This window comes from Tachyglossus aculeatus, chromosome 5 (genome assembly GCF_015852505.1).
Source record: "Tachyglossus aculeatus isolate mTacAcu1 chromosome 5, mTacAcu1.pri, whole genome shotgun sequence".
In the NCBI taxonomy this organism is placed as follows: domain Eukaryota; kingdom Metazoa; phylum Chordata; class Mammalia; order Monotremata; family Tachyglossidae; genus Tachyglossus; species Tachyglossus aculeatus.
The window spans coordinates 9639108-9663581 of NC_052070.1; the positions used below are offsets into that span (position 1 = coordinate 9639108).

The 24474-nt window shown below is 42.9% G+C and overlaps 1 protein-coding gene across 1 annotated transcript in view; it reads left to right on the forward strand.

The window, feature by feature from the left end:
* Positions 1-24474, forward strand: part of SLC4A5 (solute carrier family 4 member 5) — a 222869-nt gene that overhangs the window by 173530 nt on the left and 24865 nt on the right. The window contains exons 19-22 of the mRNA XM_038746335.1: positions 594-666; positions 6863-6931; positions 16848-17021; positions 20301-20522. Of these exons, the coding sequence (XP_038602263.1) occupies positions 594-666; positions 6863-6931; positions 16848-17021; positions 20301-20522 (538 nt within the window). The remainder of the gene's footprint in view (positions 1-593; positions 667-6862; positions 6932-16847; positions 17022-20300; positions 20523-24474) is intronic.

A 24474-nucleotide genomic window follows, 5' to 3' on the forward strand; every position in this document is an offset into this window, starting at 1 on the left:
ATCAATCAATCAATCAATCAGTCGTATTTATTGAGCGCTGACTGTGTGCAGAGCACTGTACTAAGCGCTTGGGAAGTACAAGTTGGCAACATATAGAGACGGCCCCTACCCAACAGATACTAAAATCACAGTTTTCTGTGTACAGAGCACTGTACTGAGCGCTTGGGAGGCTCCGCACACTCTGTACTCTTGGGAGAGTCCAGTGCTCTGCACACCATAAGCGCTCAATAAATACGATTGATTGATCGATTGCGGTGGAATTGGAGAAGCAGCATGGACTCCTCATTCTGCCGCTTGCCAGCTGTGTGACCTTGGACAAGTCACTTGGCTTCTCTGGGCCTCAGTTCCCTCATCTGGAAAATGGGGGTTGAGGCTGCGAGCCCCAAGGGGGACGGGGGACTGCGTCCATCTTGACTTGCTTGTGTGTCCGTCCGTCCCCGGCAGCGCTTAGTACAGTACCTGGTGCTTAACAAATAGCATCATTATTATTATTATTATTATTATTATTATTATTATTATTATTATTATAGAGAAGCAGTGTGGCTCAGTGGAAAGAGCCCAGGGTTGGGAGTCAGAGGATATTTTTTTTCCAGGGAGCAGAGAGTGACAGGCCTCATCGTCTTCATCCTCACCGGGACCTCCGTCTTCCTGGCTCCCGTCCTGAAGGTGAGACGCCCCCGGGACCACAACTGGTCCCCCCAACTTGTCCTTCCCAAGCGCTTAGTACAGTGCTCTGCGCACAGTAAGCGCTCAATAAATACCATTGAATGAATGAATGGGTGGCCCTCCGTGTTGGCTGTCTTTATTGAGCGCTCACCGCGTGCAAAGCACCGTACTGGAGAAGCAGCGGGGCTCAGCGGGAAGAGCCCGGGCTTTGGAGTCAGAGGTCGCGGGTTCAAATCCCGGCTCCGCCAACTGTCAGCTGGGTGGCTTTGGGCAAGGTCACTTCACTTCTGTGGGCCTCAGTGACCTCATCTGGAAAATGGGGATGAAGACTGGGAGCCCCCTGTGGGACCACCTGATCACCTTGTAACCTCCCCAGCGCTTAGAACAGTGCTTTGCACATAGTAAGCGCTTAATAAATGCCATCATTATTATTATTATTATTATTATTATTGTCACCAACTTGTACTTCCTAAGCACTTAGTCCAGTGCTCTGCCCACAGTAAGCGCTTAATAAATGCCATCATTATCACTATTATTATTATTATGTCACCAACTTGTACTTCCCAAGCACTTAGTCCAGTGCTCTGCCCACAGTAAGTGCTTAATAAATGCCATCATTATCATTATTATTATTATTATCATTAATTGGCAGAGCCGGGATTTGAACCCATGACCTCTGACTCCAAAGCCCGGGCTCTTTCCACTGAGCCATGCTGCTGCTCTCCCAAGCGCTCAGTACAGCGCTCCGCACACGATAAGTGCTCCCCAAACCCCACTGAAATAGAATAGGGAGGCAGCGTGGCTCAGTGGAAAGAGCCTGGGCTTTGGAGTCAGAGGTCATGGGTTCAAATCCCACCTCTGCCAATTGTCAGCTGAGTGACTCTCCATCCCCCCCGCCTTACCTCCTTCCCCTCCCCACAGCACCTGCATATCTGTTTATACAGATTTATTACTCTATTTATTTTACTTGTACATATTTATTCTATTGATTTTATTTGGTTTATATGTGTTGTTTTGTTGTCTGTCTCCCCCTTCTAGACTGTGAGCCCGCTGTATATATGTATATATGTCTGTACGTATTTATTACTCTATACTTGTACATATTTATTCTATTGATTTTATTTGGTTTATATGTGTTGTTTTCTTGTCTGTCTCCCCCTTCTAGACTGTGAGCCCGCTGTATATATGTATATTTGTTTGTACAGATTTATTACTCTATACTTGTACATATTTATTCTATTGATTTTATTTGGTTTATATGTGTTGTTTTCATGTCTGTCTCTCCCTTCTAGACTGTGAGCCCACTTCATATATGTATATACGTTTGTACATATTTATTACTCTATACTTGTACATATTTATTCTGTTTATTTTTTTGGTTTATATGTGTTCTTTTGTTGTCTGTCTCCCCCTTCTAGACTGTGAGCCCGCTGTATATATGTACATATGTCTGTACATATTTATTGCTCTATACTTGTATATATTTATTCTATTGATTTTATTGGGTTTATATGTGTTGTTTTTTTGTCTGTCTCCCCCTTCTAGACTGTGAGCCCGCTGTATATATGTATATATGTTTGTACAGATTTATTACTCTATACTTGTACATATTTATTCGATTTATTTTATTGGGTTTATACATGTTGTTTTCTTGTCTGTCCCTCCCTTCTAGACTGTGAGCCCGCTGTATGTATGTATATGTGTTTGTACAGATTTATTACGCTATACTTGTACATATTTATTCTATTTATTTTATTTGGTTTATATGTGTTGTTTTGTTGTCTGTCTCCCCCTTCTAGACTCAGCCCGCTGTATATATGTATATACGTTTGTACAGATTTATTACTCTATACTTGTACATATTTATTCTATTTATTTTATTTGGTTTATATGTGTTGTTTTGTTGTCTGTCTCCCCCTTCTAGACTGTGAGCCCGCTCTATATATGTATATATGTTTGTACAGATTTATTACTCTATACTTGTACATATTTATTCTATTTATTTTATTTGGTTCCCTTCTAGACTGTGAGCCCGCTATTGGGTAGGGACCGTCTCTATATGTTGCCAACTTGAACTTCCCAAGCGCTTAGTACGGTGCTCTGCACACAGTAAGCGCTCAATAAATACGACTGACTGAATGAATGAATGAATGAATGGTTTATGTGTGTTGTTTTGTTGTCTGTCTCCCCCTTCTAGACTGTGAGCCTGCTGTATATATGTTTGTACATATTTATTACTCTACTTATTGATTTATTTTACTCGTACATATTTATTCTATCGATTTTATTTGGTTTATATGTGATGTTTTTTTGTCTGTCTCCCCCTTCTAGACTGTGAGCCCGCTGTATATATGTATATATGTTTGTACAGATTTATTACTCTATACTTGTACATATTTATTCTATTTATTTTATTTGGTTTATATGTGTTTTGTTGTCTTTCTCCCCCTTCTAGACTGAGCCCGCTGTATATATGTATATATGTTTGCACATATTTATTACTCTGTACTTGTACATATTTATTCTATTTATTTTATTTGGTTTATGTGTGTTGTTTTGTTGTCTGTCTCTCCCTTCTAGACTCTGAGCCCGCTGTATATATGTATATATGTTTGTACATATTTATTACTCTATAGTTGTACATATTTATTCTATTTATTTTATTTTGTTTATGTGTTATTTCCTTGTCTGTCTCTCCCTTCTAGACTGTGCGCCCGCTGTATATATGTATATATGTTTGTACATATTTATTACTCTATACTTGTACATATTTATTCTATTTATTTTATTTGGTTATATGTTTTGTTTTGTTCTCTGTCTCCCCCTTCTAGACTGTGAGCCTGCTGTATATATGTATATATGTTTGTACAGATTTATTACTCTATTTATTTTACTTATATATGTTTATTCTATTGATTTTATTTGGTTTATATGTGTTGTTTTGTTGTCTGTCTCCCCCTTCTAGACTGTGAGGCTGCTGTATATATGTATATATGTTTGTACAGGTTTATTACTCTATTTATTTTACTTGTACATACTTATTCTATTTTATTCTGTTAATATGTTTTGTTTTGTTCTCTGTCTCCCCCTTCCAGACTGTGAGCCCGCTGTTGGGTAGGGACCGTCTCTAGATGTTGCCAACTTGTACTTCCCAAGCGCTTAGTACAGTGCTCTGCACACAGTAAGCGCTCCATAAATATGAATGAATGAATATGTTGCCAACTTGTACTTCCTAAGCGCTTAGCACAGTGCTCTGCACAGTAAGCGCCCAGTAAATACGATTGAATGAATGAATGAATATGTTGAATGAATATGTTGCCAACTTGGACTTCCCAAGCGCTTAGTCCAGTGCTCTGCACACAGTCGATGCTCAATAAATATGAATGAATGAATATGTTGCCAACTTGTACTTCCCAAGCGCTTAGTCCAGTGCTCTGCACACAGTCAGCGCTCAATAAATACGATTGAATGAATGAATGAATGAATATGTTGCCAACTTGGACGTCCCAAGCGCTTAGTCCAGTGCTCTGCACACAGTCAGCGCTCAATAAATATGAATGAATGAACGAATATGTTGCCAACTTGGACTTCCCAAGCGCTTAGTCCAGTGCTCTGCACACAGTAAGCGCCCAGTAAATACGATTGAGTGAATGAATACTGTGTGCAGAGCACTGGGCTGGGCACTTACTGTGTGCAAAGCACTGTATTGGGCACCTATTGTATGCAGAGCACTCAACTGTGTGCAGAGCATTATTCTGGGCATCTACTGTGTGCAGAGTGCTGTACTGGGCGTCTACTGTGTGCAAAGCGCTGTACTGGGCATCTACTGTGTGCAGAGCGCCGTACTGGGCACCTATTATATGTAGAGTGCTATACGGGGAGTCTGCTGTGTGCAGAGCACTGTACTGGGCACCTACTGTGTGCCAAGCACTGTATTGGGCACCTATTGTATGCAGAGCGCTCTACTGGGCGTCTACTGTGTGCAAAGCGCTATACTGGGCATCTACTGTGTGCAGACCGCCGTACTGGGCACCTATTATATGTAGAGTGCTATACGGGGAGTCTGCTGTGTGCAGAGCACTGTACTGGGCACCTACTGTGTGCCAAGCACTGTATTGGGCACCTATTGTATGCAGAGCGCTCTACTGGGCGTCTACTGTGTGCAGAATATTGTTCTGGGCCTCTACTGTGTGCAGAGCATTGTTCTGGGCCTCTACTGTGTGCAGAACATTGTTCTGGGCATCTACTGTGTGCAGAGTACTGTACTGGGCACCTACTGTGTGCAAAGCACTGTATTGGGCACCTATTGTATGCGGAGCGCTATACTGGGTATCTACTGTGTGCAGAACATTGTTCTGGGCATCTACTGTGTGCAGAGCACTATACTGGGCATCTATTGTGTGCAGGGCGCTGTACTGGGCGTCTCCTGTGTGCAGAGCACTGTACTGGGCGTCTACTGTGTGCAGAACACTGTATTGGACATCTACTGTGTGCAGAGCGCTGTATTGGGCACCTTTTGTATGCAGAGTGCTATACTGGGTGTCTACTGTGTGCAGAACATCGTTCTGGGCATCTTCTATGTGCAGAGCACTGTTCTGGGTATCTACTGTGTGCAGAGCGCTGTATTGGGCGTCTACTGTGTGTGCAGAGCACTGTATTGGGCGTCTACTGTGTGCAGAGCATTGTTCTGGGCATCTATTGTGTGCTGTGCAGAGCGCTATACTGGGTTGTCTACTGTGTGCAGGACACTGTACTGGGCATCTACTGTGTGCAGAGCATTGTTCTGGGCATCTGCTGTGTGCAGAGCATTGTTCTGGGCATCTCCTGTGTGCAGAGCGCTGTACTGGGCGTCTACTGTATGCAGGGCACTGTATTGGGCATCTACTGTGTGCAGAGCACTGTATTGGGCACCTATTGTATGCAGAGCGCTATATTGGGCTTCTACTGTGTGCAGAACACCGTTCTGGGCATCAGCTGTGTGCAGAGTGCTGTACTGGGCGTCTACTGTGTGCAGAGCATTGTTCTGGGCATCCATTGTGTGCAGAGAGCTGTACTGGGCATCCATTGTGTGCAGAGAGCTGTACTGGGCATCCATTGTGTGCAGAGCTCTGTACTGGGCATCTACTGTGTGCGGAGCGCTGTGTTGGGCATCTACTGTGTGCAGAGCGCTGTACTGGGCATCTACTGTATGCAGAGCGCTGTATTGGGCATCTACTGTGTGCAGAGCGCTATACTGGGCGTCTACCGTGTGCAGAGCATTGTTCTGGGCATCTATTATGTGCAGAACTCTGTACTGGGCGTCTCCTGTGTGCAGAACATTGTTCTGGGCATCAACTGCGTGCAGAGTGCTGTACTGGGCGTCTACTGTGTGCAAAGCATTGTATTGGGCACCTATTATATGCAGAGCGCTATACTGGGCGTCTACTGTGTGCAGAGCGCTGTACTGGGCACCTATTATACGCAGAGCGCTATACTGGGCGTCTACTGTGTGCAGAGCGCTGTACTGTGCACCTATTATACGCAGAGCGCTATACTGGGCGTCTGCTGTGTACAGAACATTGTTCTGGGCATCAACTGCGTGCAGAGCGCTGTACTGGGCGTCTACTGTGTGCAAAGCACTGTATTGGGCACCTATTGTATGCAGAGCGCTGTACTGGGCATCTACTGTGTGCAGAACATCGTTCTGGGCATCTACTGTGTGCAGAGCTCTGTACTGGGCGTCTACTGTGTGCAAAGCACTGTATTGGGCACCTATTGTATGCAGAGCACTATACTGGGCATCTACTGTGTGCAGAACATCGTTCTGGGCATCTACTGTGTGCAGAGCACTGTACTGGGCACCTATTATATACAGAGCGCTGTACTGGGCGTCTACTGTGTGCTGAGCGCTGTACGGGGCACTCGGGGGAACTCACTGTGAGTGAAATAACCCGTCAGCTGGGTGACTTTGGGCAAGCCGCTTCACTTCTCTGGGCCTCAGTGACCTCATCTGGAAAATGGGGATGAAGAGTGTGAGCCCCACCGGGGGAATAACCTGATCACCTTGTAACCTCCCCAGCGCTTAGAACGGTGCTTTGCACATAGTAAGCACTTAATAAATGCCATCATCATCATCATTATTATTATTATTACTATCATTATTATTATTATTATTATTATTATTATTTAACAATATTTTCTCCCTTCTCCCGCACAGTATATTCCGATGCCGGTGCTCTACGGTGTGTTCCTCTACATGGGGGTGGCGTCTCTCAATGGCATCCAGGTGAGCTCCGTCCACGGGCCGAGGCGAGCACTGTAATCATAATAAGAATAATAACAATAATCAATCAATCAATCAATCGTATTTATTGAGCGCTTCCTGTGTGCAGAGCACTGGACTAAGCGCTTGGGGAGTCCAAGTTGGCAACATCTAGAGACGGGCCCTACCCACCAGTGGGCTCACAGGCTAGAAGGGGGAGACAGACAACAAAACAAAAACATATTAACAAAATAAAATAAATAGAATAGATAGGTACAAATAAAATGAATCAATAAATAGAGTAATAAATCTGCACAAACATATATCCATATCCAGCGCTTAGAACAGTGCTTTGCACATAGTAAGCGCTTAACGAATGCCATTATTATTATTATTATTAGCAGGTGCTGTGGGGAAGGGAAGGAGGTAAGATGGGGGGGATGGAGAGGGGGACGAGGGGGAGAGGAAGGAAGGGGCTCATTAAGGGGCATTTATTAAGCGCTTACTATGTGCCAAGCACTGTTCTAAGCGCTGGGGAGGTTACAAGGTGATCAGGTTGGCCCATGGGGGGGCTCACGGTCTTCATCCCCATTTTCCAGATGAGGGAACTGAGGCCCAGAGAGGTGAAGTGACTTCATTCATTCAATCGTATTTATTGAGCGCTTCCTGTGTGCCGAGCACTGGACTAAGCGCTTGGGAAGTCCAAGTTGGCAACATATTCATTCATTCATTCATTCAATCGTATTTATTGGGCGCTTACTGTGTGCAGAGCACTGGACTAAGCGCTTGGGAAGTCCAAGTCGGCAACATCTAGAGACGGTCCCGACCCGACAGCGGGCTCACAGGCTAGAAGGGGGAGACAGACAACAAAACAAAACATACTTAACAAAATAAAATAAATAGAATAAATATGTACAAGTAAAATAAATAGAGTAATAAATCTGTACAAACATATATACATATAAACAGGTGCTGTGGGGAAGGGAAGGAGGTAAGGCGGGGGGGATGGAGAGGGGGGACGAGGGGGGAGAGGAAGGAAGGGGCTCATTAAGGAGCATTTATTAAGTGCTTACTATGTGCCAAGCACTGTTCTAAGCACTGGGGAGGTTAAAAGGTGATCAGGTTGTCCCATGGGGGGCTCACAGTCTTCATCCCCATTTTACAGATGAGGGAACTGAGGCACAGAGAATAATGATGGTATTTGTTAAGCGCTTACTGTGTGCAAAGCACTGTTCTAAGCGCTGGGGAGGTTACAAGGTGATCAGGTTGTCCCATGGGGGGCTCACAGTCTTCATCCCCATTTTCCAGATGAGGGAACTGAGGCACAGAGAAGTGAAGTGACTTCATTCAGTCGTATTTATTAAGCACTTACTCTGTGCAGAGCACTGTACTAAACGCTTGGGATGTCCAAGTTGGCAACATCTAGAGACGGTCCCTACCCAACGGTGGGCTCACAGTCGAGAAGCTCAACATCACCCAGCTGACAATTGGCGGAGCTGGAATTTGAACCCATGACTTTGGACTCCAAATAATAATAATAATTATGATGGCATTTATTAAGCGCTTACTATGTGCAAAGCACTGTTCTAAGCGCTGGGGAGGTTACAAGGTGATCAAGTTGTCCCACTGGGGGCTCACAGTCTTCATCCCCATTATACAGATGAGGTAACTGAGGCACAGAGAATAATGATGGTATTTGCTAAGCACTTACTCTGTGCAAAGACTGTTCTAAGCACTGGGGAGGTTACAAGGTGATCAGGTTGTCCCAAGGAGGGCTCACAGTTTTAATCCCCATTTTACAGATGAGGGAACTGAGGCACAGAGAAGTGAAGTGACTTCATTCATTCAATCGTATTTATTGAGCGCTTCCTCTGTGCAGAGCACTGTGCTAAGCGCTTGGGAAGTCCAAGTTGGCAACATCTAGAGACGGTCCCTACCCAACAGTGGGCTCACAGTCTAGAAGGGGGGCTCACAGTCTAGAAGCTCACAGTCATCCAGCTGACAATTGGCGGAGCAGGGATTCGAACCCACGACCTCGGACTCCAAAGCCCGGGCTCTTTCCACTGAGCCACGCCGCTTCTCGTAGTGGACGTAAATCCATTTTTAAATAGAATGCATTAAAAGGGAGCCAGAGATGGGCCTTGGATCATTAAGTGCATCCTGTAAATTGATCAATCGTGTTTATTGGACATTTATTGTGCGCCGAACACTGTACTATGCGTTTGGGAGAGTACAATACAACGGACTTAGCAGACGTGATCCTTTCCCTTAAGGAGCTTACAGTCTGGGGGTGTGGGGGGAGACAAACTAAATTACAGATAGAGGACAGTGGAAGACCATAGGGACATTCATATTCATTCAATTGTATTTATTGAGCGCTTACTGTGTGCAGAGCACTGTACTAAGCGCTTGGGAAGTACAACATATAGAGATGGTCTATATATAGACGGTCTATACAACATATATAGAGTATATGGCAACATCTAGAGACGGTCCCTACCCCACAGCGGGCTCACAGTCTACATGGGGGAGACAGAGTACAAAACCAAACATATTAACAAAATAAAATCAATAGAATAAATATGTACAAGTAAAATAAATAAATAGAGTAGTAAATACGTAGAAACATATATACATATAAACAGGTGCTGTGGGGAGGGGAAGGGGGTAAGGCCGGGGGGATTCATTCACTCAGTCATTCAATCGTATTTATTGAGCGCTTACTGTGTGCAGAGCACTGGACTAAGCGCTTGGGAAGTCCAAGTTGGCAACATATTCATTCATTCATTCATTCAATCGTATTTATTGAGCGCTTACTGTGTGCAGAGCACTGGACTAAGCGCTTGGGAAGTCCAAGTTGGCAACATATTCATTCATTCATTCAATCGTATTTATTGAGTGTTTACTGTGTGCAGAGCACTGGACTAAGCGCTTGGGAAGTTCAAGTTGGCAACATATTCATTCATTCATTCAACCGTATTTATTGAGCGCTTACTGTGTGCAGAGCACTGGACTATGTGCTCAGGAAGTACAAGTCGGCAACATACAGAGACGGTCCCTACCAAACAGTGGGCTCACAGTCTAGAAGGGGGAGACAGACAACAAAACCAAACATACTAACAAAATAAAATCAATAGAATAAATATGTACAAGTAAAATAAATAAATAGAGTAATAAATATGTACAAACATCATATATACATACAAACAGATGCTTTAGGGAGGGGAAGGAGGTAAGGCCGGGGGGATTCATTCATTCAGTCATTCAATCGTATTTATTGAGCGCTTACTGTGTGCAGAGCACTGGACTAAGCGCTTGGGAAATCCAAGTTGGCAACATCTAGGGATGGTCCCGACCCCACAGCGGGCTCACAGTCTAGAAGGGGGAGACAGAGAACAAAACAAAACATATTAACAAAATAAAATCAATAGAATAAATATGTACAAGTAAAATAGAGTAATAAATATGTACAAACATATACATATATATACATATATATATAAACAGATTCATTCATTCAATCGTATTTATTGAGCGCTTACTGTGTGCAGAGCAGTGGACTAAGCGCTTGGGAAGTCCACCATATAGAGACGGTCTATATATAGACGGTCTATACAACGTATATAGAGTATATGACAACATCTAGAGACGGTCCCTACCACACAGCGGGCTCACAGTGTAGGAGGGGGAGACAGAGAGCAAAACAAAACATATTAAAAAAATAAAATCAATAGAATAAATATGTACAAGTAAAATAAATAGAGTAATAAATATGTACAAACATAAATACATATATACAGATGCTGTGGGGAGGGGAAGGAGGTAAGGCGGGGGGATTCATTCATTCATTCAATTATGTTTATTGAGCAATTACTGTGTGCAGAGCACTGTACTAAGCGCTCGGGAAGTACAAGTTGGCAACATATAGAGACGGTCCCTACCCCATAGCGGGCTCACAGGCTAGAAGGGGGAGACAGACAACAAAACAAAACATAATAACAAAATAAAATCAATAGAATAAATATGTACAAGTAAAATAAATGGAGTAATAAATATGTACAAACATAAATACATATATAAAGATGCTGTGGGGAGGGATTCATTCATTCAATTGTATTTATTGAGCGCTTACTATGTGCAGAGCACTGGACTAAGCACTTGGGAAGTACAAGTCGGCAACAGATAGAGACGGTCCCTACCCAACAGCGGGTTCACAGTCTAGCCCACATGTCTGCTGTGTGACCTTGGGCAAGTCACTTCACTTCTCTGGGCCTCAGTGACCTCATCTGGAAAATGGGCTGCGAGCCCCGTGTGGGCCATCCTGATCACCTTGTATCCCCCCCCCCCAGCGCTTAGAACAGTGCTTGGCACGTAGTAAGTGCTTAATAAGTGCTATTATTATCATTAATAATATTAAATAAATAATAATAATAAATAATAATGTCATCAATAATATTATTATTATTAGCACTTGGGAGAGTAGGGAACAACAGAGATTCATTCATTCATTCAATCGTACTTATTGAGCGCTCACTGTGTGCAGAGCACTGGACTAAGCGCTTGGGAAGGACAAGTCGGCAACTTCTAGAGACGGTCCCGGCCCCACAACAGGCTCACATTGAGGCATCCATTCAATCGTATTTATTGAGCGCTTACTGTGTGCAGAGCACTGTACTGAGCGCTTGGGAAGTACAAGTTGGCAACATCTAGAGACAGTCCCTACCCAACAGTGGGCTCACAGTCTAGAAGGGGAAGACAGACAACAAAACCAAACATACTAACAAAATAAAATAGAGTAAATCTGTACAAATAAAATGAATAAATAAATAGAGTAATAAACACGTACAAACATATACATATATATTCACAGTCTAGAAGGGGAAGACAGAGAACAAAACATATTAACAAAATAAAATAAACAGAGTAAATCTGTACAAATAAAATAAATAAATAGAGTAATAAACACGTACAAACATATACATATATATTCACAGTCTAGAAGGGGAAGACAGAGAACAAAACATATTAACAAAATAAAATAAACAGAGTAAATCTGTACAAATAAAATAAATAAATAGAGTAATAAACACGTACAAACACATATATATATATATATATATTCACAGTCTAGAAGGGGAAGTCAGAGAACAAAACAAAACTTATTAACACAATAAAATAGAGTAAATATGTACAAATAAAATAAATTAATAGAGTAATAAATATGTACAAACATATATATATATATATTCACAGTCTAGAAGGGGAAGACAGAACAAAACAAAACTTATTAACACAATAAAATAAATAGAGTAAATGTACAAATAAAATAAATGAATAGAGTAATAAATACGTACAAACACACATATATATGTAGTCACAGTCTAGAAGGGGAAGACAGAGAACAAAACAAAACTTATTAACACAATAAAATAAATAGATTAAATATGTACAAAGAAAATAAATGGAGTAATAAACACGTACAAACACATATACATACATATATATATATATATATATATTCATATATATACTCTCCCCCTCGTCCACCTCTCCATTCCCCCCATCTTACCTCCTTCCCTTCCCCACAGCACCTGTATATATGTATATATGTCTGTACATATTTATTACTCTATTTATTTTACTTGTACATATCTATTCTATTTATTTTATTTTGTTAATATGTTTGGTTTTGTTCCCTGTCTCCCCCTTCAAGACTGTGAGCCCACTGTTGGGTAGGGACCGTCTCTAGATGTTGCCAACTTGTACTTTCCAAGCACTTAGTACAGTGCTCTGCACACAGTAAGCGCTCAATAAATACGATTGATTGATTGATTGATTCATAGTCTAGAAGGGGAAGACAGAGAACAAAGCAAAACTTATTAACACAATAAAATAGAGTAAATCTGTACAAATAAAATAAATAGAGTAGTAAATATGTACAAACATATGTATATATTCACAGTGTAGAAGGGGGAGACAGAGAACAAAACAAAACTTATTAACCCAATAAAATCAATAAATAAATAAAGTAATAAATACGTACAAACATATATATATATATATGTATGTATTCACAGTCTAGAAGGGGAAGACAGAACAAAACAAAACTTAACACAATAAAATAAATAGAGTAATAAATACGTACAAACATATATATATATATATACATATATATATATATATATATATATATATATTCACAGTCTAGAAGGGGGAGACAGAGAACAAAACAAAACTTAACACAATAAAATAAATAGAGTAAATCTGTACAAATAAAATAGAGTAATAAATACAAACAAACATATATATATTCACAGTCTAGAAGGAGAAGATGGAGAACAAAACAAAACTTATTAACACAATAAAATAAATAGAGTAAATCTGTACAAATAAAATAGAGTAATAAATACGTACAAACATATATATATATATATATTCACAGTCTAGAAGGGGAAGACAGAGAACAAAACAAAACTTAACACAATAAAATAGAGTAAATCTGTACAAATAAAATAAATAAATAGAGTAATAAATACGTACAAACATATATATAGATATATATAGATATATAGATATTCACAGTCTAGAAGGGGGAGACAGAGAACAAAGCAAAACTTATTAACCCAATAAAATAAATAAATAAATAGAGTAATAAATATGTACAAATATATATATATATATATTCACAGTCTAGAAGGGGAAGACAGAGAACAAAACAAAACTTAACACAATAAAATAAATAGAGTAAATCTGTACAAATAAAATAAATAAATAAATAGAGTAATAAATACGTACAAACATATATATATATATATATATATATATATATATATTCACAGTCTAGAAGGGGGAGACAGAGAACAAAACAAAACTTATTAACCCAGTAAAATAAATAAATAAATAGAGTAATAAATACGCACAAACATATATATATATATATTCACAGTCTAGAAGGGGAAGTCAGAGAACAAAACAAAACTTATTAACACAATAAAATAGAGTAAATATGTACAAATAAAATAAATTAATAAATAGAGTAATAAATATGTACAAACATATATATATATTCACAGTCTAGAAGGGGAAGACAGAACAAAACAATACTTATTAACACAATAAAATAAATAGAGTAAATATGTACAAATAAAATAAATGAATAGAGTAATAAATACGTACAAACACACATATATATATAGTCACAGTCTAGAAGGGGAAGACAGAGAACAAAACAAAACTTATTAACACAATAAAATAAAGATTAAATATGTACAAATAAAATAATTGAATAGGGTAATAAACACGTACAAACACATATATATATATATATAATATATATATATATATATTCATATATATACTCTCCCCCTTGTCCACCTCTCCATTCCCCCATCTTACCTCCTTCCCTTCCCCACAGCACCTGTATATATGGATATATGTTTGTACATATTTATTACTCTATTTATTTATTTTACTTGTACATATCTATTCTATTTATTTTATTTTGTTAATATGTTTGGTTTTGTTCTCTGTCTCCCCCTTCAAGATTGTGAGCCCACTGTTGGGTAGGGACCGTCTCTAGATGTTGCCAACTTGTACTTCCCAAGCGCTCAGTACAGTGCTCTGCACACAGTAAGCTCTCAATAAATACGGTTGATTGATTGATTGATTGATTCACAGTCTAGAAGGGGAAGACAGAGAACAAAACAAAACTTAACACAATAAAATAGAGTAAATCTGTACAAATAAAATAGAGTAATAAATATGTACAAACATATATATATATATAAATATATATATATATATATATTCACAGTCTAGAAGGGGGAGACAGAGAACAAAACAAAACTTATTAACACAATAAAATAAATAGAGTAAATCTGTACAAATAAAATAGAGTAATAAATACGAACAAACATATATATATATTCACAGTCTAGAAGAAGACGGAGAACAAAACAAAACTTAACACAATAAAATAAATAGAGTAAATCTGTACAAATAAAATAGAGTAATAAATACGTACAAACATATATATATATATACACACATATATATATATATATATATATTCACAGTCTAGAAGGGGAAGACAGAGAACAAAACAAAACTTATTAACACAATAAAATAGAGTAAATCTGTACAAATAAAATAAATAAATAGAGTAATAAATACGTACAAACATATACATATATATATATATATTCACAGTCTAGAAGGGGGAGACAGAGAACAAAGCAAAACTTATTAACCCAATAAAATAAATAAATAGAGTAATAAATACGTACAAATATATATATATATATATTCACAGTCTAGAAGGGGAAGACAGAGAACAAAACAAAACTTAACACAATAAAATAGAGTAAATCTGTACAAATAAAATAAATAAAAAGAGTAATAAATACGTACAAGCATATATATATATATGTATATTCACAGTCTAGACGGGGGAGACAGAGAAAACAAAACTTATTAACCCAGTAAAATAAATAAATAAATAGAGTAATAAATACGTACAAACATATATATATATATATATATATATATATTCACAGTCTAGAAGGGGAAGACTGAGAACAAAACAAAACTTATTAACACAATAAAATAAATAGAGTAAATCTGTACAAATAAAATAGAGTAACAAATACGTACAAACATATATATATATATTCACAGTCCAGAAGGGGAAGACAGAGAACAAAACAAAACTTAATTAACACAATAAAATAAATAGATTAAATCTGTACAAATAAAATAAATAGATAAATAGAGTAATAAATACGTAGAAATATATATATATTCACAGTCTTGAAGGGGGAGACAGAGAACAAAACAAACTTATTAACACAATAAAATAAATAAATAAATAGAGTAATAAATACGTACAAACATATATATATATATATATTCACATACGTACAAACATATATATATATTCACAATCTAGAAGGGGAAGACAGAGAACAAAACAAAACTTAACACAATAAAATAAATAGATTAAATCTGTACAAATAAAATAAATAGATAGAGTAATAAATATGTACAAACATGTGTATATATATATATATATATTCACAGTCTAGAAGGGGAAGACAGAACAAAACAAAACTTATTAACACAATAAAATAGAGTAAATCTGTACAAATAAAATAGAGTAATAAATGCTTACAAGCATATATATATATATGCTTGTACGTATTTATATATCTATATATATATATATATATGTGTGTATATATATATTCACAGTCTAGAAGGGGGAGACAGACGACAAAACAAGACATGGGGAGGGGCGTCGAGTCGTCAGAACAGAACAGAGCTGGTAGACACGATCCCTGCCCACAAGGAGCCCCCAGTCTATTGGGTGCTCAAAGCTTGGGAGAGTCCAATAGATAGATTCGATCTGTGTGCAGAGCACTGTACTGGGCGCTTGGGAGAGTCCGGTAGAGCCACGGAGCTTCCCACCCGGTGGGGACGACGGACGCTGAAGGATGTTCCAGTCGGGGAAAGCTCCCTGGAGGCCGGGGGGCTCTCAATCAATCAATCAATCAATCAATCATATTTACTGAGCGCTTACTGTGTGCAGAGCACTGTACTAAGCGCTTGGGAAGTCCAAGTTGGCAACATCTAGAGACGGTCCCTACCCAACAGTGGGCTCACAGTCTAGAAGGGGGAGACAGAGAGCAAAACCAAACATACTAACCAAATAAAATAAATAGAATAGATAGGGACAAGTAAAATAAATAAATAGAGTAATAAATATGTACAAACATCTATCCATATATACAGGTGCTGTGGGGGAGGGAAGGAGGTAAGACGGGGGGGATGGAGAGGGGGACGAGGGGGCCGTGAGGAAGGCGATGGAGGACGGACTGGCTGAACGCCCTCCCTCCCTCCCTTCCTTCCGTCCTTCCGTCCTTCCGTCCGTCCATCGGGGCAGTTCTGGGATCGTTGCAAGCTGTTCCTGATGCCCGCCAAGCACCAGCCGGATTACGCCTTCCTCCGCCACGTGCCGCTGAGGAGGGTTCACCTCTTCACCGTGGTGCAGGCCCTCTGCCTGGCCGTCCTCTGGGCCCTCAAGTCCACCGTGGCCGCCATCGTCTTCCCCGTCATGGTAGGGCGACCCCCGACCCCTGACCCCCAACGGGCCGCCGAGGTGGGTTCGCCTCCCCGCCGTGGTGCGGGCCGTCCTCTGGGCCCTCAAGTCCACCGTGGCCGCCATCATCTTCTTCCCCATCATGATACGGCGGCCTCTGACCCCTGACCCCTGATCATACCACAGGCCACTGAGGCAAGTTCGCCTCCTCATCATGGTACAGGCCCTCTGCCTGCCCGTCCTCTGGGCCCTCAAGTCCACCGTGGCCGCCATCACTTTCCCCGTCATGGTATGGCGGCCCCTGACCCCTGACCCCTGACGCCCCCATGGGCCGCTGAGGCGGGTTTACCTCCCCGCCCTGGTGCAGGCCGTCCTCTGGGCCCTCAAGTCCACCATGACCGCCATCACTTTCCCCGTCATGGTATGGTGGCCCCTGACCCCCAATGGGCCGCCGAGGTGGGTTCGCCTCCCCGCCCTGGTGCAGGCCGTCCTCTGGGCCCTCAAGTCCACCGTGTCCGCCATCACTTTCCCCGTCATGGTATGGTGGCCCCTGACCCCCGACCCCTGACCCCCCTACGGGCCGCTGAGGCAGGTTTGCCTCCCCACCCTGGTGCAGGCCGTCCTCTGGACCCTCAAGTCCATCGTGGCAGCCATCATCTTCCCCGTCATGGTACAGCGACCCCTGACCCCTGACCCCCAACGGGCCGCTGAGGCGGGTTCACCTCTTTACCATGGTGCAGGCCCTCTGCCTGGCCATTCTCTGGGCCCTCAAGTCCACCGTGGTCGCCATCGTCTTCCCCGTAATGGTACAGCAACCCCTGACCCCCCCATGGGCTGCTGAGGTGGGTTCGTCTCCTCACCCTGGTGCAGGCTGTCCTCTGGGCCCTCAAGTCCACCATGGCCACCATCGTCTTCCCCATCATGGTACGGTGACCCCTGACCCCTGACCCCTGACCCCCAACGGGCCACCGAGGTGGGTTTGCCTCCCCGCCCTGGTGCAGGCCGTCCTCTGGGCCCTCAAGTCCACCGTGGCCGCCATCACTTTCCCCGTCATGGTATGGTGGCCTGTCCTGACCCCTGACCCCTCAACGGGCCGCTGAAGCGGGTTCGCCTCCTCACCCTGGTGCAGGCCGTCCTCTGGGCCCTCAAATCCACCATGGCCGCCATCGTCTTCCCCGTCATGGTACGGCGACCCCTGACCCCTGACCCCCCAGGGGCCACTGAGGCGGGTTCACCACCTCATCATGGTGTAGGCCCTCTGCCTGGCCATTCTCTGGGCCCTCAAGTCCACCATGGCCACCATCGTCTTCCCCGTCATGGTACGGCGACCCCTGACCCCTGACCCCCCCACGGGCCGCTGAGGCGGGTTCGTCTCCTCACCCTGGTGCAGGCCGTCCTCTGGGCCCTCAAGTCCACCATGGCCACCATCGTCTTCCCCGTCATGGTACGGCGACCCCTGACCCCAGACCCCCAACGGGCCGCTGAGGCGGGTTCACCTCTTTACCGGCTTAACAAATACCATCATTAATCATTATTATTATTATTATTATTATTATTATTATTATTATAAGACAGGCTCACAGTCTAGAAGACTCTCCCAGGCGCTCAGTCCAGTGCTCTGCATAAAGTCAGCGCTCAGTAGATACTACCGACCGGCCAAGGGGACAGTGGAGTTGCCCACGGGCAGGGAACGTGTCTGTTTATTGTTGCATTGTCCTTTCCCAAGCGCTCAGTCCAGTGCTCTGCACACCGTCAGCGCTCAGTAGATACTACCGACCGGCCGAAGGGGCCGCGGAGTCACCCATGGGCAGGGAATGTGTCTGTTTATTGTTGTATTGTCCTTTCCCAAGCGCTCAGTCCAGTGCTCTGCACACAGTTAGCGCTCAGTAGATACTGCCGACCGGCCAAGGGGGCCACAGAGTTGCCCACGGGCAGGGAATGTGTCTGTTTATTGTTGTATTGTCCTCTCCCAAGCGCTCAGTCCAGTGCTCTGCATACAGTCAGCGCTCAGTAGATACTACCGACTGGCCAAGAGGGTTGCAGAGTCATTCATTCATTCATTCAATCGTATTTATTGAGCACTTACTGTGTGCAGAGCACTGTACTAAGCGCTTGGGAAGTCCAAGTTGGCAACATACAGAGACGGTCCCTACCCAACAGTGGGCTCACAGTCTAGAAGAGTTGCCCACGGGCAGGGAGTGTGTCTGTTTATTGTTGCATTGTCCTCTCCCAAGCGCTCAGTCCAGTGCTCTGCACACAGTCAGCGCTCAGTAGATACTAGCGACCGGCCGAGGGGGCCACAGAGTCGCCCACGGGCAGGGAATGTGTCTGTTTATTGTTGTATTGTCCTTTCCCAAACGCTCAGTCCAGTGCTCTGCACATAGCCAGCGCTCAGTAGATACTACCGGCTGGCCGAGGGGGCCGCTGAGTCGCCCACGGGCAGGGAATGTGTCTGTTTATTGTTGTATTGTCATTCATTCATTCATTCAATCGTATTTATTGAGTGCTTACTGTGTGCAGAACACTGTACTAAGCGCATGGGAAGTACAAGTTGGCAACAGATAGAGACGGTCCCTACCCAACAACGGGCTCACAGTCTAGAAGCAGTGTGGCTCAGTGGAAAGACCCCGGGCTTTGGAGTCAAATCCCGGCTCCGCCACTTGTCAGCTGGGTGCCTTTGGGCAAGTCACTTCACTTCTCTGGGCCTCAGTTCCCTCATCTGCAAAATGGGGATTAAGACTGTGAGCCCCACGTGGGACAACCCGATCACCTTGTATACCCCCAGCGCTTAGAACAGTGCTTTGCACGTAGTAAGCGCTTAACAAATACCATCATCATTATTATTGTTATTATTATTAGATGGGCTCACAGTCTAGAAGACTCTCCCAAGCGCTCAGTCCAGTGCTCTGCACACCGTCAGCGCTCAGTAGATACTACCGACCGGCCGAGGGGGCCGCGGAGTCGCCCACGGGCAGGGGATGTGTGTGTTTATTGTTGTATTGTCCTCTCCCAAGCGCTCAGTCCAGTGCTCTGCACACAGTCAGCGCTCAGTAGATACCACCGACCGGCCGAGGGGGCCGCGGAGTCGCCCACGGCCATCCCAGCTGCGGGGTGGGGACGACAAGGCCGCAAAGGAGGCCTCCACCCGGTTTCAGGTCTTTGAGGGGGTCAGGGACGGGGCCAGAGTCATCTCCCCACGACGGCGAGCCTGTAGGGGGGTGGGGAAGGGGCGGGATTCGAACCCGGGCCCCGGGCCCAGCGGCTGCTCCCTTCCCTCCCAACCCTGCCCCGCTGCAGATCCTGGGCCTGATCGTCGTGCGGAAGATGTTGGACCTCCTCTTCTCGCAGCACGACCTCGCCTGGGTGGACAACATCATCCCCGAGAGGGAGAAGAAGAAGGAGCGGGGTCCGCGGACCCCCGGCCGCGACGAGGAGGATGCAGTCCGCGGGACCAAGAGGAGGAGGAGGAGGAGGAGGAGGGCGGCTCAGGACGCCACGCTGGCCCGGGGCCGGGCTGAGGTGGGAATCAATCAATCAATCAATCAATCGTATTTATTGAGCGCTTACTGCGTGCAGAGCACCGGACTAAGCGCTTGGGAAGTACAAGTTGGCAACATATAGAGACAGTCCCTACCCAACAGTGGGCTCACAGTCTAAAAGGGGAGACAGAAAACAAAACCAAACATACTAACAAAATAAAATCATCATCATCATCATCAATCATATTTATTGAGCGCTTACTGTGTGCAGAGCACTGTACTAAGCACTTGGGAAGTACAAGTTGGCAACATATAGAGATGGTCCCTACCCAACAGTGGGCTCACAGTCTAGAAGAGGGAGACAGAGAACAAAACCAAACATACTAACACAATAAAATAAATAGAATAGATATGTACAAGTAAAATAAATAGAGTAATAAATATGTACAAACATATATCCATATATACAGGTGCTGTGGGCAAGGGAAGGAGGTAAGGCGGGGGGGATGGAGAGGGGGGCGAGGGGGAGAGGAAGGAAGGGGCTCAAAGACCTTTATTCTAAGTTTCTCAACAGAGACGTGGCGTGGCCTAGTAGACAGAGCAGCAGGGGCTTGGAAATCAGAAGGACCCGGGTTCTAATTCTGCCTGCGCCATTTGTCTGCTGTGTGACCTTGGGCAAGTCACGCCACTCCTCTGAGCGCCAGTTGCCTCATCTGTGAAACGGGGATTAACACTGTGAGCCCCACTTGGGGACTGTGTCCAGCCCGATTAGCTACAATCTACCCTAGTTCTTAGTACAGTGCGAGGAACAGAGTAAGCACTTAACGAGTACCGTAAAAAAAGTGTTGAATACAGTGTTCTGTAGGAGAAGCAGGGTGGCTCAGTGGAAAGAGCCCGGGCTTTGGAGTCAGAGGTCATGGGTTCAAATCCCGGCTCCACCAATTGTCAGCTGGGTGACTTTGGGCAAGTCACTTCACTTCTCCGGGCCTCAGTTCCCTCATCTGTAAAATGGGGATGAAGACTGTGAGCCCCCCGTGGGACAACCTGATCACCTTGGATCCTCCCCAGCGCTTAGAACAGTGCTTTGCACATAGGAAGCGCTTAATAAATGCCATCATCATCATCATCATCATCAATCGTATTTATTGAGCGCTTACTATGTGCAGAGCACTGTACTAAGCGCTTGGGAAGTACAAATTGGCAACATATAGAGACAGTCCCTCCCCAACAGTGGGCTCACAGTCTAAAAGGGGGAGACAGAGAACAAAACCAAACATACTAACAAAATAAAATAAATAGAATAGATATGTACAAGTAAAATAAATAGAGTAATAAATCTGTACAAACATATATACATATATACAGGTGCTGTGGGGAAGGGAAGGAGGGAAGATCATCATTATTATTATTATTATTCTGTACCCAATACACGTCCAATAACTCCCATTGATTGATGGATTGGTCTCTCCCCCATGTGGCAACATCCCCCCTCCTTACCTCCCTCCCTTCCCCACAGCATCTGTATATATGTATGTTTGCACGTATTTATTACTCTATTTATTTTGCTTGTACATATGTATTCTATTTATTTTATTTTGTTAACATGTTTTGTTTCGTTCTCTTTCTCCCCCTTCTAGACTGTGAGCCCGCTGTTGCGTAGGGACCGTCTCTAGGTGTTGCCAACTTGGACTTCCCAAGCGCTCAGTCCAGTGCTCTGCACCCAGTAAGCGCTCAATAAATATGATTGATTGATTGATCGATATAGAGACGGTCCCTACCCAACAAAGGGCTCACCGTCTAGTAGGTCATTCCCGCGGGATCACATCGGTTGGGTCCGCAGGGCCCGCGAGGCTCAGCTCCGCAGCGGTTGCGACGGTCAGCCCTGCTGCAGTGCAACGATCAGTTCGGCAATGACCAGTCCTACACAGTCATTTTATTTATTGAGCGCTTACTGTGTGCAGAGCACTGGACTAAGCTCTTGGGAAGTACGAAGCGGCAGCATCTAGGGATGGCCCCTACCCGACGGCGGGCTCACAGTCTAGAAGGGGGAGACAGACAACAGAACAAGCAGACAGGCGTCGATACCATCAGAATAAACAGAATTACAGCTATATACACATTATTAATAAAAGAGTAATAAATATGTACGAAAAAGATGAATAGAGTAATAAATATGTCCAGATATATACAAGTGTTAAAGGGGAAGGGGTAGGGCATTCATTCAATACACATTATTAATAAAATAGAGTAATGTGTATGTATGAAAAAGATAGAGTAATAAATATGTCCAAATATATACAAGTGTTAAAGGGGAAGGGGGTAGGGCAGTCATTCAATACACATTATTAATAAAATAGAGTTATAAATATGTACGGAAAAGATAAATAGAGTAATAAATGTGTCCAAATATATACAAGTGTTAAAGGGGAAGGGGGTAGGGCATTCATTCAATACACATTATTAATAAAATAGAGTAATAAATATGTACGGAAAAGATAGAGTAATAAATATGTCCAAATATATACAGGTGTTAAAGGGGAAGGGGGTAGGGCATTCATTCAATACACATTATTAATAAAATAGAGTCATAAGTATGTACAAAAAAGATAAATAGAGTAATAAATATGTCCAAATATATACAAGTGCTAAAGGGGAAGGGGGTACGGCATTCATTCAATACACATTATTAATAAAATAGAGTAATAAATATGTACGACAAAGATAGAGTAATAAATATGTCCAACTATATACAAGTGTTAAAGGGGAAGGGGGTAGGGCATTCATTCAATACACATTATTAATAAAACAGAGTAATAAGTATGTATGGAAAAGATAGAGTAATAAATATGTCCAAATATATACAGGTGTTAAAGGGGAAGGGGGTAGGGCATTCATTCAATACACATTATTAATAAAACAGAGTAATAAATATGTACGGTAAAGATAAATAGAGTAACAAATATGTCCAAATATATACAAGTGTTAAGGGGGCAGGGGGTAGGGCATTCACTCAATACACATTATTAATAAAACAGAGTAATAAATATGTACGGAAAAGATAGAGTAATAAATATGTCCAAATATATACAGGTGTTAAAGGGGAAGGGGGTAGGGCATGCATTCAATACACATTATTAATAAAATAGAGTAATATGTACAAAAAAAATAGAGTAATAAATATGTCCAAATATATACAAGTGTTAAAGGGGAAGGCGGTAGGGCATTCATTCAATACACATTATTAATAAAATAGAGTAATAAATATGAGTGGAAAAGATAGAGTAATAAATATGTCCAAATATATACAAATGTTAAAGGGGAGGGGGGTAGGGCATTCATTCAATCGTATTTATTGAGTGCTTACTGTGTGCAGGGCACTGTACTAAGCGCTTGAGCAGAGGGAGGGAATGGAGGTGATGGGAAGAAGAGGAAAAAGGGGGAATGCTCAGGCCTGTAGTCACCGGGGGGTTTCAGCGGTCAGTGGGCAGCGGGAGCCAGGATGGGACCACTGAGCTCGGACAGAATACTGCCCGGCTTCCTGGTGCCCAGCCGGGGCCATAATTAATAATAATAATAATAATGGCATTTATTAAGCGCTTACTATGTGCCAAGCACTGTTGGAAGCACTGGGAGGTACAAGGTAATCAGGTTGTCCCACGGGGGGGCTCACAGTCTTCATCCCCATTTTCCAGATGAGGGAACTGAGGCCCGGAGGAGTGAAGTGACTTGCCCAAAGTCACCCAGCTGACAAGTGGCGGAGCCGGGATTTGAACCCATGGCCTCTGACTCCAAATCAATCCATCAGTCAATGGTATTTATTGAGCGCTTACTGTGTGCAGAGCACTGGACTAAGTGCTTGGGAAGTCCAAGTTGGCAACATCTAGAGATGGTCCCTACCCAACAGCGGGCTCACAGTCTAGAATAATAATAATAATAATAATAATGGCATTTATTAAGCACTTACTATGTGCAAAGCACTGTTCTAAGCGCTG